Here is a 24,374-nt window from a genome sequence, read left to right as displayed (position 1 = left end):
GATCAACAGCGCTTTACAATCAATCCTAACCCGCCCATCCCACCCCAGGGGAGGACATCCATCACACAGTAATCTCGTGCGTGGGAAATTGACGTCTCCTACCCCTAATCCTGTAGGAGACAGGACCCCCATTTATTCGTCCCTATCCGAGAAGACTAGAATATCTAACCATTTCTTGATGTTATAGAAAGGTAGCATATTCTCCTCAATTATTTTAAGACCTTGAGTCTTGGTCCGGCCGGGGCTCGAACCCTCGACCTCCCGCACAACAGTCCAGCGCTCTATCCATTGAGCTAACCGGGAGGCGGTTACCTAACCGGGAGGCGATGACAGTTAATGACAGTTATTTCTGCTTTATAGCTATTCCTAAGTTTTGTCAGTTAAACGTTCAATAACATGCAAGCTTACATTATCACAAATTGCTTTTGACATCGATAACATTTTTTGTAATCAACGAAACCATTTGGTGCTACTAAAAATGATGTCACTCTGTTCAGCTTGTATACTTTACCAAGTCGGAATCCGTATATGAATATTTTGGCAATCATGATCATTCACGTGTCTTTACATAATTATAAGCAATAACTTATATGCATGAACCAGTATTTGTTCAGGAAACAATACCTGAGGAAAAAATAATCGAACGTATGGCCCCGCCAAATATGTGCTGCCTTTGTGAAGTGTCACGGTAATGCGATGCAGTCAAAGCCTTCCCTCTAGTTTCTTAGGATCAGCAAGTGCAGGGGGGTTTCCACTGATTCTGCTTTTACTGCGCTCCAAAAAATGTGGAGATAACAATATATAGCCCTTTGTGTGAATCTGCTGTTTAGCGTTTTTTTTTTTGGGAGGGGGGGGGGGGTAGCTTCAAGAAATCAGTCTCTGTCCAAGTCGTTCTCCGGGATGTCACGCTGGAACACGATACCCAAAGTTATCGGATCAGCGCGCCATTGTTGGAGCTTGTGTGTCACTAGTTTTTCAATCCTTCAGCACTCTGCCTCGTATAAACGAAAGAAGCCAAGAAATCAACTAATCTAATTGTATTTTTTCGACAGAGCTGACAGATTGATCGGAGGTTTATCTGACAGTTCATCAATACTCATTTTGACTCCAGAGTAAAAGGAGGGGGGCCGGGGGAGGGGGAAGAACCCGAACGACGCTTGAACCCAGGCCTGTCGCCGCACCGACGATAAGGCTACCGCGTCTCTTCTCTGGTCCCTTCAAAGGTTGAATTTTATGGTGATTCCGATCATTTCCGTCATTTATAAAAGTTCAGCGTTGAAAAGACTTGGTTCGCTTTCTTCCTGGCCTTTTGACCCTATTCATGGCGTTGAAATGCAGCACGATCCTTCCCTACCCTCCTAGAATTTGAACAGCTCAAAGGGGAAAGAGAAAGACTATTTAATTTCCTTAAGATTATTAATGTGGCTTTCAATCCCACATTAACATTTCAAGGACGTCTAAACTAGAAAAACAACGAATAGGGTTCAATATGCCAATAAGAGCGGTCTCTGATTAGAAAGATTGTCTTGAAAGCTAGAGCACTTGGCTTTCTGTCTAGAGTTTTAAGGACAAATATTTAGAAACCAAAGGTGCAAAATATATGACAAATGATGAACTGTGAAGAGAAACGGTAGAATGGGTAGAATGGGTACGATGCACTATTGTCACAAAAACAGTTTTATTTTAGAAATAGTTTGGGGCTGTAATCTGCTTCTCTACTCTTAGTAGTTTGCAAAGATTTCAATCTTTCGAATTCACAGCTTTCCTTTATGTATCCGTTAACATTAAATAACGCAAAATAATGGTCAATTTATTTACACATTGTAACATTAAAAATTGGTATTAACTCTTTGTTTATTCAAATCCCTTACAACCTCATTGGCATATGAGAAAGGTTCTTTGCTGACGTTGCTCATCTGATCAGTCACTATGAGTAGGCGTACGCCAGTGCTATTGATATTGCAGGACTTCGCCAACCCCTCAAGTCAGTGCTTCGTCTGTTACCCTGGGGAACACCGTCTGTTTTTCTCTGGGGGATGGTCCTTTGTCGTTCCCAGATCCACTTTGAAATTTCTCACCAGACCCCACAACGCCTTTAGATTTGTGAGTTGATAAAATTTGTTTTACAACTCCCTTTGCAGACCGTTTTTAGCAATTTCAGAAATCGCAGAATTCCTTATGCAAAAACTAAGGTTACTTTCTCGTGACTACCTCGCGATAAAGATTTAAATCAGAGAGAAACAGCGGAAGCCAGGTAACTACACACACAAGAAAAGAATTCGCAGACATTCATTAATTGCACGTGTGGTATTATAAACATTGCAATATTTTGATATCGCACGCCTCCACTTTTTCGAGAAGTGTGTATACCACTGCAGTTTAATTTACAACCTCCACTGATTTCGAGCTGGCGTTTTGACCTAAATGGTCGACCTCTAAATATCAAGCTCTTTTAACTGATGATGACGAACAATGGGCGAGAAAAAGTATGATAATTTAGAGCTCCGGGCACTTGTGAGTCAGACTGAAAACGAACAAAACACTTATGGAATAGACGGGGAAAAAAGTGAAGATTCAAGCATTGGTGAGCATGTTTTTAGTTTGACTGGATTCTAAAAACATAATTTTTTTTTAACAGACCCTTTTAATTTGTAATAAGCATTTATAATATATGTTGAAATTGCCAAGTATATCACTGGAATGGTTGAATACTCATCCCGTTATAAAAATAAATCGATCGAGTTATTAGATAAAAGAAAGGTTTCAAACCATGCTGTGTATTTTTGTGACCACGAAGTAAAATTTATCATTGCGTGTGTTGGGAAAAAACTGTATGAAAATAACTAATTTACAAAATAATTGGCGTTGAGTGATAATGATTTAGTAACTTGTGAGGCTATTCACTAAGGTTTTTCCTTGAATGTCTTAGGCCAGAAATGTCTCCAGAAATGTCCTCCACTGATTTTCTTTAAGTTTTTTAATTTGCAATAGAAAAGAGAAAAAAATTCTTAGCAAGCCATTGGACAAAATTCGTTCGAGAGATTTGGTTTTTTGAGAGTACAAAAAATAATGGTAAAATTACATAAATATAAGCTTACTTTCATAAAGGTATTCTCTATTTAACAGACAAAGATGAATTTTACGCATTTTGGAGAAAGGCGGCCATTTGCGTTTCGTGTGCGTCTATCATTTTGACCACGGGATTTGGAGGAACATTTTTCGGTAAGTTTTCTTTTCAAAATTAATACATCATGCCTTTTAAGGTGTTCAGTATCCCCAAATTAAGGATAGATCACCAGTTTTGTTTATGGAATTGTTCAGTAGTATTCAATCACAATTTGCGCAGTTGATCATCCCGTCATGCAAACTGCGCAATATAAATTCACAATTTTATTTATTTAATTTTTTGAATTTATTTTATAGCTGACTAAAAATCCTTTTTCAACGGTTCTTTCTGCAGCATTGTCTCAAATTGCCGGTAGTCCCGCGGCCTTTGGATTTGCCGTAAGTCTCTTTTACCTTTAAACACAAAAACATGACTTATCCTCTCAAATCTTCAAGAACATTCTGTAACTTTGCTAGTCACACATTATGCTTACATTGTTTTCATGGCTGGCGAAATTAATTCAAACAGGTGATTAAAGCTTTGTCTCTCAGCTGTTCAATTAACATTCGTCGTTCATTTTTGACCCAAAAGTACCCATTGCACATTTGTATTCTGATGAAGGGAAAAGAAAAACTCTGCTGTGGATGATCGCTTTTATTAGCTGTTAGACTTGTCAAACACAGTTGATGTTTTCAACATAAACTACGTTCTGCTTTCATAGATGAAAAGCTCATAAAGTTTTAGCCTCTGATTAAAAAAAAAAATACGAAGCCACAGTAAAGAGGAAAAAAAGCTGCTTTTTATATTTTCATAAATTAATGAAAGCTTTGTATTTAATTTTGGGTAACTCTGAAGCCACAAGGGTTTTCGCAGTACAAAAAAATATTGTATATACGTGTTTCATCGTTATTCTTGGTTACGAGTCGCTAGCTTAATAAGCAGAGCATTTGTGTAAACAAGACTGTAATTCAATTCAGAACAAAACATGAATCATAATGAAACGAAGTTTCCGTCATCTGCTTTACTTCAATTCGTAAGCTTTAAGAAACTGTTGCGGATAGTTGTTGTAAGAGTCAAGAGATAGTCGCTTAAATTCATTGGGTAATAAACTTAATCCATCACTAAAGATAAGACAATTCGAACTACGTTTTCATTCGCACTACAAGACTCCAAACCTTTGCAAATCTTCTGTTGTTTTCAACTTGGAAAGTTCAACCTCTCAGGAGCAAAAGGGCCCTCTCTCTCGATATCTTGTTTAACCGTTCTGTCTTCGGCTTTTTTCTTTATTAGGACTTATTCCCAGTTTCATTACAGTAGAGGAACTATTGATAAAGAATGGAAAAGTTTTTAATTCGTTGAAATTTCCTCTCCAAAACTCTTGACTCACTTGCAGCTTGCAGCCGTGTTAGACTCGTTCAGCTCAGCGGTAGTTCTGTGGAGATTTTCCTTCAAAGAAAGCAGGAAGGTTTCAAACTCGTCAAAACGAGAACGAAGGTTTGTAACTATATATCGCTGTGGCAAAACTTCGGGAATCCGCGGTTTTTATCGCCAGGCTTTGTTAAACTTCTCTAGCCATTGGAGTCGATGTTAGCATGTTGCTCTCGCGCTCTGATTGGCTGAGGATAACGTCCTCTCTTGCTTAGAGTTTCCCGCGCAAGGCACGCCAAATAGGTGCGCCGGGATCTGAAGCCGGCTGCCTATAAAATAGCCGCCAGGCAATATGTATAGGTAATCGCATGGGGCCGAGTAAAATTAAGGATTAATATCACACGTGTTTTCGGAAGTTGCCCGAGTCGCTGCGCGACTCGGGCAACTTCCGAAAACACGTGTGATATTAATCCTTAAGTTTACTCGGCCCCACGTGATTACTTGTTTATAATATAAGGGGCAAAATGTTTTCTTACTGATCTCGCGCAAAACGGGACGCCATTTTTACAAAACAAACAGAAATTTCTTTACCTTGGCAGCCGTTGCTAAGCGATTTTCAGCCAATCATTTTCAAGTAATTTTGCCCGGGGCAATTACAAAAATTAAGAAAAAAAATGCCCTCTGTCTTGACCAATCACAATTCAGTAATTGTTTCCAGAACAGGAATTATTTCACATTTCACTTTTCTCGAGGCACGTGGCTGGAGGAGATAAAGAACTCTAAAATTGACTATTCATCCTGTTTTTATCTATTTTGCAGAGCATGTACAACAATAGCCGTATGTTTTATCCTCTCAGCATTTGCTATAACAGCTAAAGCCATCTATACCTTACTGGAGGACAAAATACCCTCCAAGGTGAGAAGAAATGCATCAAAACATCCAGGACGATGTTTTATTCCTTTAACTCTCAAGTTATGTTTGTGAATCAGTTCTCCAACCCAGCCGCTACACACTTCCTTGTAAATTAGTTTTGAGAATTTGGTGTTATACCACAATAACAACTTCTGCTTGATAAGTTTGAGTATTCTCAGTATCTGTTTGCCGGATAATAAATGGTTATTGTGGGGAGAAGTTAAGTCATCACCTCTAGAATTTAAAGGTTAACGAATCTGCTCAGTATGGGAAGAAACTACGTTTTCTGATCCTTACGATTTGTAATAAAATACTGCAAAAGTCGTTAGACCTTGATAAATGCGTAGAACTCAGTAGATTTCATCAACATTAATTGCAGGAGTTTTTGATGGAGATGTTATCAGTTGGTAGCTTCTTACACCTGGTATTTCTGACGGCTTTCAAATGTCTAATAGCAGACAAACTCGAGAGCAGAGCAATGAGGATAGATGGTAACGCATAAATGAACCCTCAGGAATGTTCATCCTGGCGTTTCAAAAACGTTCCTAATTTCTAAACTTTGCACTTGTTTAGTTTGATAAAGTCTCGTCCCAAGGAATTTCTCGCCTCGTGATGGAAAAGATAATATTCTTAGAGCGATGCTGTCCATCAAGATATTGATGATAGGACGTGTTTGTTTATCTTATTTCCATTTTTCAATCGAGTTGCTTTCCAAGAACTTCGCAAAGTCATCGTCACGCAAAGTCTTTAGAAGCTCGTATCATGTACAAATTGTTGAAAAATATTGAAATTTTCGCGCTGTGACTCCGAAAATAAAACTTCCGTTTTAGATCAACGGAAAAGAATTGAATTAACTCAAATATTTCACTTGGAAAGCTGTAATTGCGAGGTTTCCTGAAGGTTTCATTGTACATTTACGAGATAACCTACTTTATATGTTCCTCTTTACCTTTTCAATCCTCTCCAGCAATAAATTCTTTGGCTGGTGCTGTTATGACGCTTGGTATGGTGGCCAGTGATGTGATCTGTTTAAACAACCCAAAAATCTGCTACTTGGACTCCGTTACTGCAATTCTGATAGCCATCGCGCTCTTCTGTTATGGCGTCGCGTAAGTATAACAAATGTTTCCATATTTCCCAGCATGCATCACCATCGTTGGTGGCGAGGAATTTAATGCTTGCACACAGTTTTTCGTTCTCCCAATTATTTCAATTGACCCAAAAAGGATTTTCAGATTTTTTTTTCACTCTTTTTCTTCTGATTTACATTTTCAAGGACCATCGCAGAGCTGAAAACGGGCGAGGGAAAGAAACCGCTGCACAACTAAATGGAATTTCAGTTCAACAGGTGGCCTGGACTTCTCCACCCCCCCCCCCCCGCCCCAACTCCCTCTTTTCCGCTCCAAATTTCCTTTGCTCTACGAGCGGAACCTTGTTCACAAGAATGTAATAACGCACGGGCAACGTTTTAAATTGCTAGAGATTTTCACTGAATCGAAGAAAATGAAGGCTACTTACTCAGATTTGCTTTTCGTCAGTGTTCAAAGATACATTTCTAGAAATTGTTGGATTGTGACCCTTGTAGGCTGTAATACTAGAAAAATTAAAATTTAGATGTTTAACATCGTCATAACTTGAATTGAGTAACGATCCTCTTTAATAGGAAAGTATTAAAGAGCATTCTTCACCAAACAAATGTAACTGTATTGAAAGCTCACTTTGTTGCAAATAGAGTAAAGCACAGGCGCATGGTTCTGAAATGGCTGCTAAACAAATGTTTTGCGAAGTTTAAAACCGGTTTTTTTTTACCCTGATTCCGAGGGGAACGAAATTATACTGACTTCCATCGAAAACGTTATATGTCAGCCAACAAAAAACAGGCAAATAATACTTGGAACTGTTCCACTGTTAAGGAATGAAACAAAAAGTACAAAATTTTCAGCTTTATTTATCAAATAATTCCAGCTCTGTACTTTATCACGTATAATGTAAGTCAATATTCAAGTCACAAATTTATATCCATTAACCCATTTAACATAAACAAAATGATCATTATTCAACACCGATTCGCATATCAGTTTAACCTTTATAGATTTCCCGCCTGTTCGATCATTTCACCCATTCGACAAAAAAATTTCAAAACGCATTTTGCGATCTCGTAAAAAAAAAAAAAAAAAAAAAAAACTGCACCGACTGTCAACTGGAATAAAAAAACTGCTGGTAATATCAACAAAGTATAATTCCGATGGTAAACATTATTAGATACAAAAGAGAATTGTTCATACTCTATCACTAAAATAAACAAACTTTACTTAAAAGTAAAAGTGCTGCTAGAAATATCTAGATCAAGGTCAGCATCTAAACAGCTACGCACCTAACCCTCCCCTAGCTCAACAACAGTCAACGATTAGGGGAGGGGTGGGTGTACAGTTGCTCAGATACTAACACTGATCCAATATTTTCAACTGAAGATAAAAGAACGTCTGTGATTAACTGGCACAAAAATGAACACGGTAAAGGGCATGGCACGGTGGATAACTGTAAAAAAATCTCTTTTACAATTGGACTTCAATTCGTTAAAGCGCTAAATCAAATTAACATTTCAGATTTGCACAATTTTCTAAAGAGATTTGATAATTCAAGTTGTAATTAATGCTAACATTTCATGGCCGTATTCTTTTTAGTCGTTTTCTTTTCTCTTTCAAGCTTTTTTTTTTTTTTTTTTTACAAAATTACCTATAATACACTATAAATGTCGCCGCGAAGTACCAGGAGCGCATTCTCATTTCGCAAGCCTGACGATGCCGAATATTTCCGAGGCTTACCCGAGCATACGACGGTAGATGCGCACAAGGTCTGTACTCCTTCCAACATCTTTGCCTCTAAGAAGCCGAAAAACCTACAAAACAGCATCTCATGCTGCGCAGCAGAAATTAGTTGATATTGTAGACTCCTTTCTTCTTCATAAATCCCATTTTTTCAAACTTTCCTTCCTTCTTGCCGGCCTTCTGTTCTTTTTCTCTCTGTTTTCTCGCTTTCTGTTCTCGTTCCATCTCAGCTTTCAGCTCTTTGATCTTCTTCTTGATGAGAGCCCTGTGGTTCTGACTCACTCCCATTGTCTGAAAAAGTGAAATGCGATGAAATTCAACGTTTCCTTTTATTTTTCCTTCCAAAGCCATACAGGGTAGTGACGAGAGTTAAAAACTTTCACCCAGGGTCCAGTCATCGGTCAAATTCGCCTGGGGGAGGGGGTCGGATAATTTTGGTTGTATTACAACCAAACTTACCTAACTTTCCCTCCCCCCCCCCCCCCCCGCTAAGGCTTCGCAATGTCCTTATGATCTCCCTCATTAGCAGCCAATTTTCTATAGTGCCCCTTAATATTCTGTTGGCAACGACTGATCCTTCCCACATTCCACCGAAAACTACGCGATCCCCCAAAATCCTACGACTGGTTCCTTGCTGAAAATGGGGGAGGGGGGGGGAGTGGCCGGGGAAAGGACCATGATCGAAGGCTCTTATCTCTTGCCACCGTCCCCCTACAGAGAGTTTTTCAACGCTTGTGTGCTTGAAAATTGATTTGCAACTTATTTCAACATTTTGCATTTGATTTGCAACTTTATTTCTTCATGCTGTTTCATCAAAATGCGGCAAATTGAAATAAAACCTAAACGTTAGCCATTGAAGGTGCCGTGAACATTCAATTGTCATGGGCACTTTGTGATAAGACACAGAACCCTACCTTAAGCCTGGAGCCATCTAAGTTTAATAGTTGTTTTCCATCAATCTTTTTGGCAATGAATTCCTCGGCATATTCGTCCAACTCATTTTGGATTAACCACGCATACACCTAGAAAACAGTTTAGAGAAATCAGTCGAAGAAAAAACAAATCGTAATAAAAATAAATCGTGAACCCTTTTAGATTACAATAACATATTGGTACATGAAGTCAAAAAGAAAATTAAAAATGAGATAACAGAATGCTTGTCCACTCCCTTTGTACGAGTTCAACCCACCCAACTGGAAGAAAAACTAGCACGGGGCACTATATCTGTCAGTCTACCTTCTCATCCCAGTCCGTCCGTCCGTCTGTCTGTCTGTCTGTCTGTCTGTCTGTCTGCCCGTCTGTATCTACTTCTCAGTCAGTTATCCAGTTATCAGGGTCTGGGGTACTCCCCATCTTACAATCATATAATTTCAGTATTTTTTTCTGTTTAAATCTTTGCCTGTCCGTCCGTCTGTCTGTGTCCCTGTCTACATGGCAGTCAGTCACGAAATTCACTGACTATGGGTGTGTTCAACTTTCATTTATATTTAAATGTATCTGTGCTGTATTGTTAGAGTCCATTCCCCCACTACTCACCTGATCCGTGTCCCAGTCTGAGATCAGCTGTGCATTTGCAGATGAATTGAAGTCTGACCCGGGACTAAGAGACGACTGTCCATCAACACTTGATCCTGTTCCTACAGATCGTTGATCGAAGTCTCTCTGTCCGCTGGCCGCAAGTAGTTCCGGGGGGACATCAATGGCAGCTTCATTATAGGACTCCATCACGGGCACACTCTTAACTTGTAACAGGGGCATGGCAGGAGGGAGGAATGGGGATGAACCTCGAGAGGAAGCCTGGGACGAGGCCAAATCTGAGTCAATCTGAAAGTAAATTGCGATCAAAAACGTTAATTCGCAAAGCGGATGGAAAGAAACATGGAACACACTTTTAGCTCCTTGTCTGAACACACTGAACTTCCCTATTTGAACATTAATAGGAACCTTCACAAGAAGACAACAATTTTTCACATTGGTCGTTTTCAGCTCGCTTCAATCTTTTCCATTTTTGAACATTTCTACTTTAGATAGATAATAATCTTTAGACAGGGTGCGTTCTCACAGAAGTGGTTTTCAGAACGGCCCTGTAAGCACCCACCCAACCCACCCCAGTGGAGGACATCCATCATACAGTATACTCGTGCGTGGGAAATTAACGTCTCCTACCCCTAACCCTGCAGGAGACGGGACCTCCATTTATTCGTCCCTATCCGAGAAGACTAGAATATCTAACCATTTCTTGATGTTACAGAAAGGAAGCATATTCTTCTCAGTTATTTTAAGACCTTGAGTGTTGGTCCGGCCGGGGCTCGAACCCTCGACCTCCCGCACAACAGTCCAGCGGTCTATCCATTGAGCTAACCGGGAGGCGGTTTATGGTACTTCATGGTACTACTACATGGTACTTCATACCATTCGCGTGTATGGCAGCACCCCCACGCGCGTCAAGCGCGTGTAATGCTGAGGTACACACGAGCGGTACTGTAATTTACTATTAACATTTTAAAAACATTCCATCTTGCCGAACGATAATTTTGCGATTTTCTTCAGATTGTTAACATCTCGGCCAACGGATAAGTATTACGGGCGAAAAAAGCATCCTTCTCTTACCCTTCTTGTAGCTTCTTCAATCTCATCCAAAGAATTCGTGGACCCTGAGAAGCACTCTGATTCATCATCATCTACCTGACGCCGCGCCTCTCTGTCCGCTCGATCAAGTGCAGTAGTCGGCAAAGATGTCACTTTCACGTCAGCCCTAGACAGCTGCTTCTCCAAAAGATTCTCCACCACAATATTACGCGTCTCCTCCTTGTGTGACAAAGGGAAGCTGGCTCGTGTCTCGTGCGGAGGTGACTCACTGCCCTTAGCAGCTGATTCATCATACAAGTTTTTCCCCGTGGATCGCAGTTTGAATCCCCCGACAGGCAAACCTGGAAGGACGAGTCCTGGTCCCCTAGGAGGACCCCTAGGAGACTCGCTTTCCAAGGAAGTACTCTTAGCAGGAGTGTCCTCCACGTCCCCATTAGACACTTCATTATCTCCAAATATCTACAGAGAAAATCATGTCAGAAAATCATTTTCTGGTGATAAAATACCCATTGTGCAGACACTGAGAACATTTCAAAAGTTTCTCTGATAATCTTTGGAACATGGAGAGAAACATTAACAGCATGCAAAATACTTTTTATGATTGAGTGTTTTATATAATAAAACCAATAAGGTGATCACTTCAGCCACAGGAAGCTGATAAAAAGTCAACAAGGCTTCAAGACCAGCCTGAGCGACTATACTGTAGCAACAGTTCACGCGCGAGAAGCGCGTGTAATGTTTGGGAATTGCACACGCCTTAAACCAGTAAAGATCCCCGCATGTAAAAGGAAAATTACACGCATGCGCCAGAATCAAAGATATAGTCTCACATGATACGCATCATCATCCAGCGACTTTCCCCAGCTTGCACGAGTTGGTTTATATTTCTTCTGCTGTGCTTCAGCCAGTCTTTTTTTCTCCAAAAGATGTTCATTACTGAGTGTTTTTGTGGCTGGGATGCTGTTCAGATCCAAATCACCTTTTGACGCGCACTCTACAACTGGCTCTAATTAACAGAAAAAAAAGTTTATTACTCATAAGAGATGTGACATTTTACAGTTTCAGGTTCCACATACAGTGTATCATTATCATAATTTAACATATGTACACTTTCTTGTTTTCTGATGTTTCTCAATGTCCTGCATATATTCTTGATTAGCAGGTAAGTATAAATACACTCAGACTAAAACAGGCCAGTGATTGTGGGGCTGTAAAACTTTAACCCTCTACTTCTTTCTATGGAATGCTAGTAGGTATTCATGGATTGATGTCTCACCAGAATCTATTTGTTAATCGGGTAATAGATCCATGATTATTAATCAGATCACATGTTACCTGTGACATCTTTTTTTTCAGCTGAATCCCAACTAAAGTGAAAGTTTGACAAAGCTTGCTCTACTTCAAAAGCAAGTCCATTCTCTACAACTTCCTCTTGAACCTCCTCTTTCATTTTGGTATCAGGCATAGAATTCTGTTCTTCAATTCTCACTGGAGCTGATATTGTTTCTTCTTCTTTCACCTCTGTTTCCTTTTCAGACTTTTGCTGTAATTGAACCCTCTTCATTTGGGTCTCCAGTTCTTTAACCTATTTTAGAGGTGAGAGGTGATTCATTTATTGCAGACTTAAAAAAAAAAACAAAAAAAAAACTCAAAATTCACAAGGCTGGAAAAGAAATAGAAAAATGGCAGTGAGCACAAGTAAAAACAACAGAGCGACAGAAATACATGTTACTTAGCCTTCTGAGCTTGGGATATGAGACTTTACACACCCACTTTAAAATACCACATTTCTTTGTTAGCTAACAGTGAAAATTTACTTTCAAATAAGGTCACAGAGTCTACTATACATATCTTGTACACAGCTACAGTACATAACACCACAAACAGTCTTAATTTGCACACAACATAAGAACCCAAACTGCTAAAATTTAAGCAAACATCATAACAAAAGGTAACAAGTTTTACACAAATTGTACTTTCCATAACTCACTGACATTAATTCACATTACAAGTACCCACCTTATCTTGTAATAACTTTATTTCAATAGCAGATCTTTCAGAAGACACAGCATTTGCTTGCTCTCTACCAGAACAACAAACATAAAATTGCACATATATCTAAATCACTTCCTCTGGCTTACACTTGTACCTCTCATGTATTTGTTAATAGGCCTTACAGTCTATTTGCATACACATACTAAAAAAATGGTGCATTCCATTACACCCGAGGGAGTAAAAAGTATCCTGCTAGAGAACAGAATGACCCCATCAGGATTTGATTCTCCACTCCACCTGCTACACATTTCTTTGTCAATTAGTCATGAGAATTAGGTGTCAGATCAAGATCATAACTTCTTCCTGATACATGTAAGTTTGAGCATTTTCATTACATGTTTGGTGAATAATGTAATGGCATATTATAGTGAGAAGTGAAACCGTCTCCCAGTTAGCCCAATGGATAGAGCGCTGGACTGATGTGCGGGAGGTCGAGGGTTCGAGCACTGGCAGGACCAACACCCAAGGTCTTAAAATAATCGAGAAGAATAAATTATGCTACCTTTCTATAACATCAAGAAATGGTTTAGATATTCTAGTCTTCTCAGATAGGGACGAATAAATGGAGGTCCAGTCTCCTGCAGGGTTAGGGGTAGGAGATGTTAATTTCCCACGCATGAGATTACTGTGTAATGGATATCCTCCCCTGGGATGGGATGTGTGGGTTGTTGTCTTGCGTTTCATACATGAGCCTTTGGCTCGGGCAATATGGGTAACCATGCCCCACGTAAAGACATTAAACTTTGATTACTATTACTTCTTGGAGTAAAGGAGTTAATCTGAAACCAGTGAGTCAATGGGCTATGCTGTGTAAGAAAAAAAAAAAAAAAACACAGCAACAAGTACTTTTACTACTTTTATAAGTCAAATTACCTGTCTTCAAGTTCCTTCACTTTATTCTTGGCCATATGATATTTCTTCTCCAATATGAGATACAGTCCTTTGCTTTCTTCCAACTGTCTGACCATGTCTTCATTCTCTGCTTCAGACAGAGCTAAATCTGATTCTAATGAGTTGACTTTTTCTTTCATCTCTGCTAAAGCTTTCTCTGCCTTCTTGGTTTCATCACTGGCTTGTTCTCCACTTGATTCCTAGAGGACAAACATTAACAAATCTCCTTACTGGTCTACATAAAGAGCAAGTTTTTCTAGCTTAGGACAGCTACAAAAATGATGAACACACCATTTACTTTTCCATATTCCATTAACAAAGTATTTTACCACAAGCTAACACCCTGGCCCAACAACTCATAAATTTTGTTGCAAAAAAATCATCACCTTTTCCCTCCAAAATTAGCTAGTTGTCACAACGTTTTTGTAGATGAAGAGATGAAAATGAGAGGAAAGACTTTGTATATAATCCAATAAAGGTGCAGTACTCCTACTCACAGGTTTTTTCATAATGTTTTGAAGTTGAACCATTTTTTCTGCCAGGGAAGCTCTTTTCTCTGCTTCTTCAGCTTTGGATTCAGTCTATGAACAAATGACAGAAACTAAATAAAATAATCAATAAAAAAAAATATGAAACTAATACATACAACAGAAAATATTAACTTGGGGCCTCACCATGAATAATTATTACTACTCCCCCCCCCCCTCAAATTTTTTCATAGAAGTTGCTATCATTTGAAGTAATGGCCATTTGTAATCACCATTGAGTGGCCTTGCATTCTTAGGGTCCAACAGCTAGTTTTTGTGAGGAGGGCAGATGAAAGACATTTCAAAAATGTAAAATATTATCTAATTCAGATCAGAGTTGTTTAAATTCTTTCAACCCCATACTTGGATACTTTGTGAATTTGTCAAGATTTGTCAAGATGTGAGTGTGCCACTGACAATTAAGCTTTGAAATCATCTTCTGAGGAGGCAGTGTGGTCGAGTGGTCAGCCTGTCGGACTCGCAATCCGTCGTTCCCAGGTTCAAGTCCCACTCTGACCAATCCCTGGATTTGTTTCACGGTAGCTCCGAGTTCAAATCCTCGGCCATGCTTGTAAATAGCCAACTGGTTTGCCTCCGGCCAGTTGGGACTCTTAACAATATTATGTTCAATTTGAATTATTTGTTTACAGCCCACAATGTAAACTACCGGGTTACCAGTAATTGTGTCAGCTACTAGTTACTATAGTTGTTATGATTAAATTGTATTATTGATGAATTCTTTTATTTATCTATTTCTTTATTTATGGAATTTTAGAAATGTAATTTTGAACTTGTATTTCATTTTTGATTTAATATTTATTGTAAGGTGCAGTTGAATATTTTTATAGAAACGGCGCGGTATAAATTTAAATTTAATAATAATAATAAAGTTAATTTTTTTTTTTTAATCTTCCTATGACTAAGCAGTCCTTCTTCTTCTGAATTTTAAACAAACACACAGCCCCTTGCCTACATAGTCCTACTGACCTCGGCTAGCTTCTGTCTGAGTGCCCCAATTTGTTGTTCAACATTTGGATCAATCCTGTGTGAAACATGAGCTCTGCTTTTGTCTCTGCCCATAAGAAACCTGAATAAAAGCAATCAAACATCTATTTAATTTTGGTGAAAATACACAACTGTCTCAACATTGCGAGTAAATCAAGAAGTCCAGCAATAAGTATCTACCTCATGGCTATCAACCCATACGACTTTTACCAAGTGAATAAAAACAATGCAAAGTTATGCATTAACAGTTCCAAATAACACCCCCACCCACCCTCCCTTTGTTTTGTACTTTTCTTCTTGATCTACCACTCTTTATTTGCATGTCTGCCGAAAAGTATAGATGGGGAGAGAGAATATAAGAATAGAGAAAACCATGGCTCAGTCAATTTTACAAGTGACACCCCTAAGAAAGAATCCACGACTGTCCTGAAATCTCGGTCATGATCAAATGATAGGACAGCTTCCATTGAAAAAATTTCCACTTCTTTAACTGAAAAAATTCCACAGCCTTCATACCTTACAAGCCCATTTGTGTTCTTTAAAGTCTGTGCAGCAAATATTTGTGTTACTCCAACGAGAGAGACTCCATCAACCTCAACTATCTGATCATTCACTTGTATTCTGTTAGAGAAAAGATTAATTACTGATCACTATACTTTATATTGATCATTATGTACACTGTTCCCTGTGAAAGCAGAAAGGGGAGCATACAACTTATATATCTGGACTGTAGATGCAGTCACACTGTACTATATGACAGCAGTGCTTACAAGAGTAAAGATAACTAACAGCAAGAAAGAACAGTCATGAATTATTCATTTGACAGAAGTATTGAAGAGAAAAACGTTTAGAAGAGGAGGATAGAAAAAAAGTGAGCTTGCTGTAGTCAGAATCGATTCTCAGGCCTCATGTAACACACGGATTGAATTTGTTACTCATATTCATCCACATCTAAATTCATTTTTGATACCTGCTTGCCTGCAAAACACGTTGTTGTGCATGATGGCATTATTTTAAACCTTTCACTCTCAAGATCTCTAATAATAATAACAATAATAATAAACTTTATTAATGAGTCAAATCAATAGCAGTTTCCCAATAAATAAAGAAACCTAAACTAAACTAATCTAATATATATATAATGCATAAAATATGCAATCCTGCCCCGTATAGTTGACCCTATATATATGTACTACCCTACCCTGTGTAATTAAAATTACCTAAAAGATTAGAAATACAATACTGATAATATAAAATATTAAGATTTACATAAAATACAGTTCTTGCAATTGTCCGAAGAGATTAAACTTTGTATTACTAATGTATGTTAAGCACTTTTAAATTCTTGTAGTGTTCTTAGTGTTCTTGTTTTTCCATCTAACTTAGACCAGATTACTGGACCTAAGTACCTAAGAGAATGCTTACCATAGCGTGTTGTGCTTACTCTGGGAATAATGAAATCATTGTTTCTTAAATTACATCTATTATTATTAATGTCACACTAGTTCTTAATATTATTTAGGCACAGATCATTTTTAACTTTATATATTGACACGGCTACATCATGTAATCTTCTATTATATAAGGTAATTCTCCTTACTCTCCACCACACAATTCCTATGATGTTAGTTTCGGCGAATTTGGCATTGGATCAACAAATAATCCCTTAAGTGATATTCTTCTTTGTTCTTATCACTTGTCTGCTTGATATTGCATTGATATTGTAAGGAGAAATTCTCTCCTGGTCACTCAAGGGAAGTTAGAGGGTTAAGTAATGGAAAATTTACCATTTCCCTTTCCCACCAGCATAGTCAGACCCTACAATCCCTGGTTACCAGTACTTGTAAGATGTCACAAATGTTTACTGGAGACATATCCAGAAGAAATTCAAACAAACCTTCCATCAATTGCAGCAGCCCCTCCCTCTGTAAGTGACTTGACAAATATCCCCAGCTTCTCCACCCCCGTGTCAGTGCCAACACCTAAACCAATTATACTTAATCCCAGACCTCTCTCATCTGAAAAGACAAAATAGTTATTATATTTTAAGAAAACTATTAGAACTCCAGTAAGGACCTCTAGAGAGCGGGGGAAAAGGGTCTTTAAGTGGACCCGGTAGCATAAAACCATGATCTTTATAATTAGAATTTTCCTACAAATGCCATAGAAGCATTGCCTAGTCTGCCATACACTTATCGTTTAATAATTCTTAGAATTTCTGGTTAAATCACATGTACGTCTGTAAAGACAGAGGCTTGCAGTCAGTGCCCACTCTTAAAAGGGAGACTGAAGAGGAATACATTAGATATTTTTCTTTATCTTCATCATGTTTATGTTTGGAAATTCTTTGATATTGTTGAGAGAAATTACTTATACCTCAATTTAAAGAGTAAAAGGTATAAACCTCTAATTCCTAAGATCTCATTACCATTTCTCCCCTCTACCTGCTATTCATTCCTTGTAAATTGGTTATAGGAATTTAGCATGAGATCAAGATAAAAACTTTACCTGATAAATTTGAGTATTCTCATTACCTGTTTGCTGGATAATGTATGGATATTATAGGGAGAAGTTACATGCTAATCACTCCTGGAAGTTGAAAGGTTAGGAGCATTACAACATTGAATTAAGCTTACCTTTGCTCAAGTCTACAGAGAAAATGTCCATCTTTTCTACCCTTTTTTCCAATTCCCACTCTGCAGAGGCAGTTACTGGATCAATACCATCATTGCCCCTATCATATTCCTCAGCACTGTACGTCAGAAATAGATCAGGAGTATCCAAATTAAATCCAACATTCCTTCTACCTTTTTTCTCTTTTTCTTTGGACAAAGCTGAAGATGCTGGCTTAGCTGAGAAAAGTAATGATACAGGAGACACTGTTTGAAGATGCGCACGATCTTCTTCATCAACATCACTGTGCTCAACAACACTTCCAGTGCTCTCGTCTCCAGAACTTTCAGTTTCTTCATTATGGGATTGGGTTTCTTCATTCTTTAGGAAGTACACACTGTCATGCTTTGGGTGAGATTCTGAGTTAACTTTATCTTCCAGAATATTTGATTTGGGTACTGATGTAAAGCCAGGTGTAATGCTTATGGGTGACATTTCTACTGGAGCAGTTTCTTCCTTTGGAATTTCTTCATCTATCCAAGAAGCTTCACGGATTCTCCCTGGGGTGTCATCAAAGAGATCATCCTTTGGTTCCTCCTTTCGGTGAGATTTCAATCCTTTTGGAACACTGGGAGATGCTAGCTTGTGATCCTCAGCTTTGACTTCTGTCTCAGCTTCACAGCTTTTTTCCAACATGGAGGATTGTTCTTCATCCCCTTGAATTGTAGAGGAGGGTTGCTGTTCACTCAAGCTTTCTATAGTCTTTCCTATGTCTGAATTTGATATCAATGGACTTCCATGAATATGATCAACACTGTGAGACTTAAAGAGGCGCCTGGTATCAACTGGCGGCTTCCTTAAAACAGAGTCATCTCGAGATTGCTTAAGCTTGTCAACAGTGTTATCATGATACTCCCCATTCATAGCTTTAGTGTCTGATGGAAAGCGTTTACGAGATTTTATGAAGTACAAAGGTCTTTTGGTTCCTGGATCAGATCGTGTACGAGATCTTTGCACAGGGGCAGGGTCATTGTTGCCAAGCAGACTGACATCTAACTCTTTCAAATCTGGAACAAGATCTAGCAAACTTGGTGACCTTTTCTCCTTCTTTGGTAAATCTTCGTTTGAGCCACCACTTTCAAACATAGCCCTCCTTGCAGCAATCCCTGAAGACACATGTGGCTTGTGCGAAGGGGTTTGGGGTAATGTTTTCTTGTAATAGTTGGGTAAGGACCATCGTTCTGTGGTTTCACCTTGTGACGTGTCTTTTGCATGGTTTGCCTTCAATCTGTCAAAAGCCTCCGAGACAGGCCTGGGTTTCTTGTAAGTTTGCTGTGCTTTAATAGCCTCATTTGCAATAGTCTCATCAAAAATGTGTTTAAGTTTGCTGACATTTGGTTTGTTGACTTGTTCAGTGCTGCTTTTGTCGTTGTCATTCGCTTGTTCAGTCTCTTTCGCCGGTTTCCGCGGCATACCCGGTTTCACATCGCGGGATTTCGTCGTTCGAACCACATTGTCACTTTTTAGAGGGAAAATAAGTGTTTTCTCGGTAGAGATAATCTTTTTCGGAGGTGCTCCAAATTTGTTATACGCTCTGTGCCTCTCCTCTTTAACATCTCCCATGTTTGGACTGCCCGCTGTTCGCTTTGTCTTGGTGTCAACAAGATTTTTGCGAACAGCTACAGTTGAGCTTTGACTCCGAGAACTTTCGTTCTCCACTTTTGGGCGACTCGCCACCTCACGACGAGCGCGGAATCTGTTCTCTTTGCCGTATTCAGTTCTTGTTGTAGCCATCGAAAAAAATTAACGTCGTTTCCGGTAGCTATGTTGTTCCTCCAGAAACTCTGTGCATTGAATGTGTTTTGTGTTGAGCTTGTACAAGTATTATAACATCTTGTCCTAAACAACTTGGGAACGTGAAAAGTTTAAAAAGAGACAGAGAAAAACAGGCTCGTAAATGAAGTCTTTACCTAGCTTATTCGGTTTCCCAAATCGTACCAATGCGCAATAAAACGTGTACAATATTCGTCCCAGCAAGTTCCATACCACAAGGAAAATGGCCGACGCGGTTGGCTACTAAAATGGACTCGCCGAGTAATCCCGTACGACTGGCTGGCTATCACAACTGACAAGCTAACGAAGTTTCGTTTGTTAGACGGCCGGAATAACTCCTCGGAGTTATAGTTAGCAAAAATCGCTTTTCACACGTCGCCACGTAGAAACCAAACTTCGCAGGAAGCGAAGTTTTTTTCGGCAAAACGGCCAAAGTATTCGCCCGTGACAAATGCGTCACGTGACAACGGTAAATAAAGAAGGAAGTGAGTTTTCAAGCGATGTAAATTAACTTTAATTTAAAATTCCTTCAGGAAAATATGACTTCCCTTCATAAATTCGACAGATACAATCGACGATATTTAAATAAACAAGCCGTGCTTTTTTTTTTTAAAGGAGATTTGCGAAGCGAGTAATGTACATTATAGGCCTAGTTGCATTATCATACGAACACGAACAATTTTCCCTCACTAATGTTAATTGACAAAAGAAAAATAATACGTTTAGAAGTTCATTCAAATTGTTGTATATAACCTTGTAACCGTTTTAAGACCAGAAAATTAAAGCGAAACAATGAAGAAAGAACGAGTTTTGCCGTGTTTGTAAACATGCATTACGATTAAGGCTCGACTAAGCCCGTGATTTGCATATATCATGCATCCAACACTATGATGGAACTTTCACGAAAAATTAATCAGAGCAGCTGCCATACACACTATGAAATAGAAATTCAACCACTACAACATCGTCATTATTTAATCAGTTTCGATGGAAAATCTGCTGAAGTATGAGTATTTTGATGTTTAATGATCCCATGCAATATACTTAGTGATTTAATTAATAATGAACTAGAATTTTTCAGAAAAGTTGTGGGTAAGATTTGATATTGCACAAACTATTTTCAAATTTTTTTGTAATAATCAAAACCCATATCGAAATTAACATAGAGGCCACAAAGACAAAAACTGGAACAGTATAAGGTTTGGTTGCTGCTTTTCATTTCATGGTTAAACTGGTCATTTGTTTATCTACTTTTTATTTGTTTATTCGTAAACATATTCAAATCTTTCTATTTCTGGTTTATTTCCTTGGTCTCTCCAAAGGAATTGGAGAGGAGATGTATCACAGTTTTGTGCAATTTTAAGATTTTACCTAGCAGGTTTATCAATCAGGCTACTCTGTGGTTACCTTCTCCGTTAAAACCCATTCAAATCAAGATATCAACTCTCCAAAGCCTCTCCAATACACTCCAATACTTTCAACTCTGAGAACTTATATTAAATCAAACGAATTAAAATGAAACGACCCTCCCGAGCTGATGTGTTCTCACTTCTCATAACCTCCTTAAAAATGCATTGACTTTAAAAGGAGAAATTTCTTTCCGGTCACTTAGCATTTAGCTCAAAGACAGAGCAATAGCTAGGGTCAACCATTCTCTTTCATTCAGGATTTTCTTTCTGATCTTTATGGTTTTCCTTCCAAGCCTTAATTTCCTAATTTTCTGCATTGTTTTTTGCATAAATTTGACACGCTTTTGACCTGTGCTGATTAAATTTCACAGTGAATAAGAATTACAAAGTCAATGATTATACATACTACTAGATTGATTGACAAAAACAGGGAGAGAGATTTTCAAGAAAAAAACTTTAATTCTTTTTCTTAAAAAATCACCTTATTATTTTTTTTGTTGGGGGGGGGGCGTCCAAGTGATTTAAAATTTCGCTTGCGTAGCTTTGTAGGCTTAAGCTCACTTTATTATCATAGCTTAATTACTGCCCTCAAGCCCTTTATTTACATTGACTACTAAAATTACTACAGCCAGCTTGACTTCCTTGTTATGCACAAACAAATCGTAAAAGAAATTTGAGCCAAACTAAATAAAGTGGCAAAATTGAGCAAGTCATTTGTTTCCAAAAACGGGAATTTGATTTTTTTTCTCGAATTTTCTCGTCATTTCTACTTCCGTCAGAGCACTAGCAGTAAGACTTAACTTTGCTGACGTTTCCAAGCAGTTCCACATATTCTAAACGTGAACTCTTTGCTTTTTTAAGTGCGACATGTTTTACAGACGAAAATCCTATGCTTAGACGAAATGAGCGTCCACTCCATATTTGTTCATGAGATTACGACGACGTTACTTGCACAGGCGCATCTGAAAGCCGAAACGGTTGAACAACTATCATCTATACTGATCCTTGGCCTTGGAAAAATGTGAGCGTTGGAGCTCTAACCGAGAGTCAATTTTTCATGCACTGAGGTTTTGATTGGCGAAAGGAACGGATAATATTTAATCCATAATCTCATTAAACAATCCGGGAATAAGTCTAAATCTGTCTAAGTCAACCAGTCAAAAGATTACTGTCAAACTCAAGCACTTAGTGTCTATGCAAACAAGTCATATCCTTAGCATTTAAATCACATGACCAAGAATGGCTCCAGGAGCCCGCGCGGCGCACACTCGTGTTTCACTCGCGGCCGTCTCACGTGTGAATAGTCCCTTTTCCGGCGATGAGGACAAAATCGTAAGTGGTAACTTACTAATTAATGTTCGAAAGTAAAATTGTAAATTAACTTTGCTGGGAAAGGGACATTGAAGTTAGATTGATCGGGTGTTCCTAAATTCTGATCGCAGTGTCTTCTTATGTAACATAACAGGATCCAAGATAAATAAGATTTCTCACTTTCTCCCATTCCCTCGATAATCCGATGATCCCCAATTCAAGGCTCGATTTCTAGCCCCTGTTCGGGAATAAGCCCATGCCACCCTAGTACCCTCCGCCCCCTTCTCGCCTTTCAGAGGGTATCGAAGACCGAATACGAGGAAATAGTAGAAATGAAGTTTGAAGGTTTTACCCACGAACGCCAGCGAAACAGCCCCGCTTTCTAGTTTTATTGTGTTGCAAGTTATATCAAGAAGATCAGAAACGATTTTTTTTTCACTGTCTTTTCGACTCTCCTCGAAATACACGCCATTTTAGAGTTCTTGGTAATCTCTTTTGAATCCCTATTTAAGACGTGATTTTTTTACTTAAAATCGACCGGAGTTATATTTTTAGGAAAACACTCAAGCGACTCCGCGGCACGTATTGGAATGTTTTAACGTAATCGCAGTATATCCGCCTCCTTAGGAAAATTCAAAATATTCCCATGCTCGAAAACGAATAAAATAAAAAAATCCTTCATCGCTGACCTTCTGAAATCGCACTATTGCTTTATCTTTAGAGGAATACAAAGCGCGTTCGTCACCCTGTTAATAAACTTTATAAACCGGAGACATGAAGATTTGTAACGCGTGACTTTTCGTGACATTTCTGGTCGGTTCGGTCACCTCCGGTGTAAAAATAACGCTCACGTTCGTCACAACAGGAAACGGAAATTCCCGACGAAATCTCAATGTGGTGAGGTCTGGATAAAATTAACTTCATTTGACCGAGAAATGGCTTTATTGGCAAACTATATGAGTAAGAGATCGTTTTATTTAGACAATAATATTCATTCGCATCAAATTTTCATAAATAACTTAAAACATGCTATAGAACCGAGGCCACGGAAAGAACGGAACATTTCTATACATAGTCACAAAAGATGTATTAATAAACCCCTCAAGTTCTTTAGAATGTCGCTCTTTTGTTTAGCATATCAATGAGCCCGATATGCATCAAGAAATATACAATTCAAAATAATAATATTTTCAATTCTCCTATTACTACGCTATTCCCACGTACTGGAGAACAGTTTTGCTTGTAGTTTGCCCATTTAGCCGGGAGAATGTTTCAAAATAATGTTTTTCAACGACGCTTGGGTTGTACTGTTTTCGTCCGTGATTGTTTTGGCAGCCATTTGCCTGACAAGAACAAGGAAAGCGGCCGTAGTCAACTTGGCAGGCTATCCCACTTAAAATACACTCACATGTTTGCGGGTAACAAATATCCCCACAGCTGCAACCGCAAATGATTCGCGATAACCTCAGCTGAGCGCAATCTTGTTCTTCTTTCTTGAGAATCCGGCGAACGCCGGCAGTTTTAAGAATATTTTTCCTTGCCTTTTGCGCTACGGGTGCGAAGGGTCTTCGATCGCCTGTTGTAACACCGTCCACTTCAAAATCGACTTGGATTTTCTCTATCAATACATGCTTTCTCGCCATTCCCAAAGTAGTACCTCCCGACGAAGGCACGGAAACAAAACCTTGCTTTCTGGGGAAATGGTAGATCGTGACTTCCCCAAATCGTACCTCTTTTTTCAGCCGTTTACAAGAATCGTCGCTTTCTTCTCCGCTATCGGTACTGTGTTTTCGCTTTCCCATTTTCAACCAACGCGAATTCTAACAAGGAGCGTCTAAATTTCACTGCGCCGACTGCTCTCGTTTCACAGATTTTGGCATTTCGTATTTATACGCTGTGATCTCGGGTTCCTATTTTCATGACATA

General features: G+C 38.8%; 3 protein-coding genes and 1 long non-coding RNA gene across 4 annotated transcripts; 1 reads left to right on the top strand and 3 right to left on the bottom strand.

Annotated features, from left to right (window-relative positions):
• The first annotated feature begins 2,091 nt into the window (after positions 1-2,091).
• LOC111338374 (transmembrane protein 163a) lies at positions 2,092-8,119 on the top strand. The gene is made up of 8 exons (XM_022944856.2): positions 2,092-2,584; positions 3,127-3,222; positions 3,461-3,504; positions 4,500-4,600; positions 5,294-5,390; positions 5,767-5,878; positions 6,355-6,496; positions 6,664-8,119. The coding sequence occupies exons 1-8, from the start codon at positions 2,473-2,475 to the stop codon at positions 6,713-6,715; spliced, it is 756 nt and encodes a 251-aa protein (XP_022800591.1). The 5' UTR covers positions 2,092-2,472; the 3' UTR covers positions 6,716-8,119.
• LOC111338375 (uncharacterized) lies at positions 3,746-6,476 on the bottom strand. Its single transcript, XR_002695577.2, has 2 exons — positions 6,337-6,476; positions 3,746-4,552 (listed from the first exon to the last, which is right to left on the bottom strand). It is a non-coding gene; the product is annotated as an uncharacterized LOC111338375 (long non-coding RNA).
• Positions 7,316-20,175, bottom strand: LOC111338376 (uncharacterized). The gene is made up of 14 exons (XM_088744715.1): positions 19,866-20,175; positions 17,919-19,794; positions 17,180-17,300; positions 15,799-15,903; positions 15,265-15,364; positions 14,248-14,331; positions 13,733-13,950; positions 12,824-12,887; positions 12,140-12,389; positions 11,635-11,810; positions 10,826-11,263; positions 9,752-10,039; positions 9,130-9,237; positions 7,316-8,506 (listed from the first exon to the last, which is right to left on the bottom strand). Exons 2-14 carry the CDS (start codon positions 19,687-19,689, stop codon positions 8,321-8,323), a joined length of 3,909 nt encoding a protein of 1,302 aa, XP_088600841.1. The 5' UTR covers positions 19,690-19,794; positions 19,866-20,175; the 3' UTR covers positions 7,316-8,320.
• A 3,230-nt stretch (positions 20,176-23,405) lies between these two features.
• LOC111338373 (cysteine/serine-rich nuclear protein 1) lies at positions 23,406-24,374 on the bottom strand. The gene has a single exon (XM_022944855.2). The coding sequence runs from the start codon at positions 24,248-24,250 to the stop codon at positions 23,654-23,656; it is 597 nt and encodes a 198-aa protein (XP_022800590.2). The 5' UTR covers positions 24,251-24,374; the 3' UTR covers positions 23,406-23,653.

The sequence above is a fragment of the Stylophora pistillata genome, chromosome 14 (assembly GCF_964205215.1).
Source record: "Stylophora pistillata chromosome 14, jaStyPist1.2, whole genome shotgun sequence".
Lineage (NCBI taxonomy): Eukaryota > Metazoa > Cnidaria > Anthozoa > Scleractinia > Pocilloporidae > Stylophora > Stylophora pistillata.
Note: the sequence above shows the minus strand (reverse complement) of the source record. Positions and strands in the feature narration are given on the sequence as shown.

Coding starts and splice junctions, on each gene's coding strand:
- LOC111338376 (XM_088744715.1), bottom strand. CDS start 19,689: ATGGCTACAACAAGAACTGAATACGGCAAAGAGAACAGATTCCGCGCT. Junction 13,951..14,247: donor AAAACATTATGAAAAAACCT/GTGAGTAGGAGT, acceptor TTTGTCCTCTAG/GAATCAAGTGGAGAACAAGC. Junction 11,811..12,139: donor TGAAAAAAAAGATGTCACAG/GTAACATGTGAT, acceptor TCTGTTAATTAG/AGCCAGTTGTAGAGTGCGCG.
- LOC111338373 (XM_022944855.2), bottom strand. CDS start 24,250: ATGGGAAAGCGAAAACACAGTACCGATAGCGGAGAAGAAAGCGACGAT.
- LOC111338374 (XM_022944856.2), top strand. CDS start 2,473: ATGGGCGAGAAAAAGTATGATAATTTAGAGCTCCGGGCACTTGTGAGT. Junction 3,223..3,460: donor ATTTGGAGGAACATTTTTCG/GTAAGTTTTCTT, acceptor TTCTTTCTGCAG/CATTGTCTCAAATTGCCGGT. Junction 3,505..4,499: donor CCGCGGCCTTTGGATTTGCC/GTAAGTCTCTTT, acceptor ACTCACTTGCAG/CTTGCAGCCGTGTTAGACTC.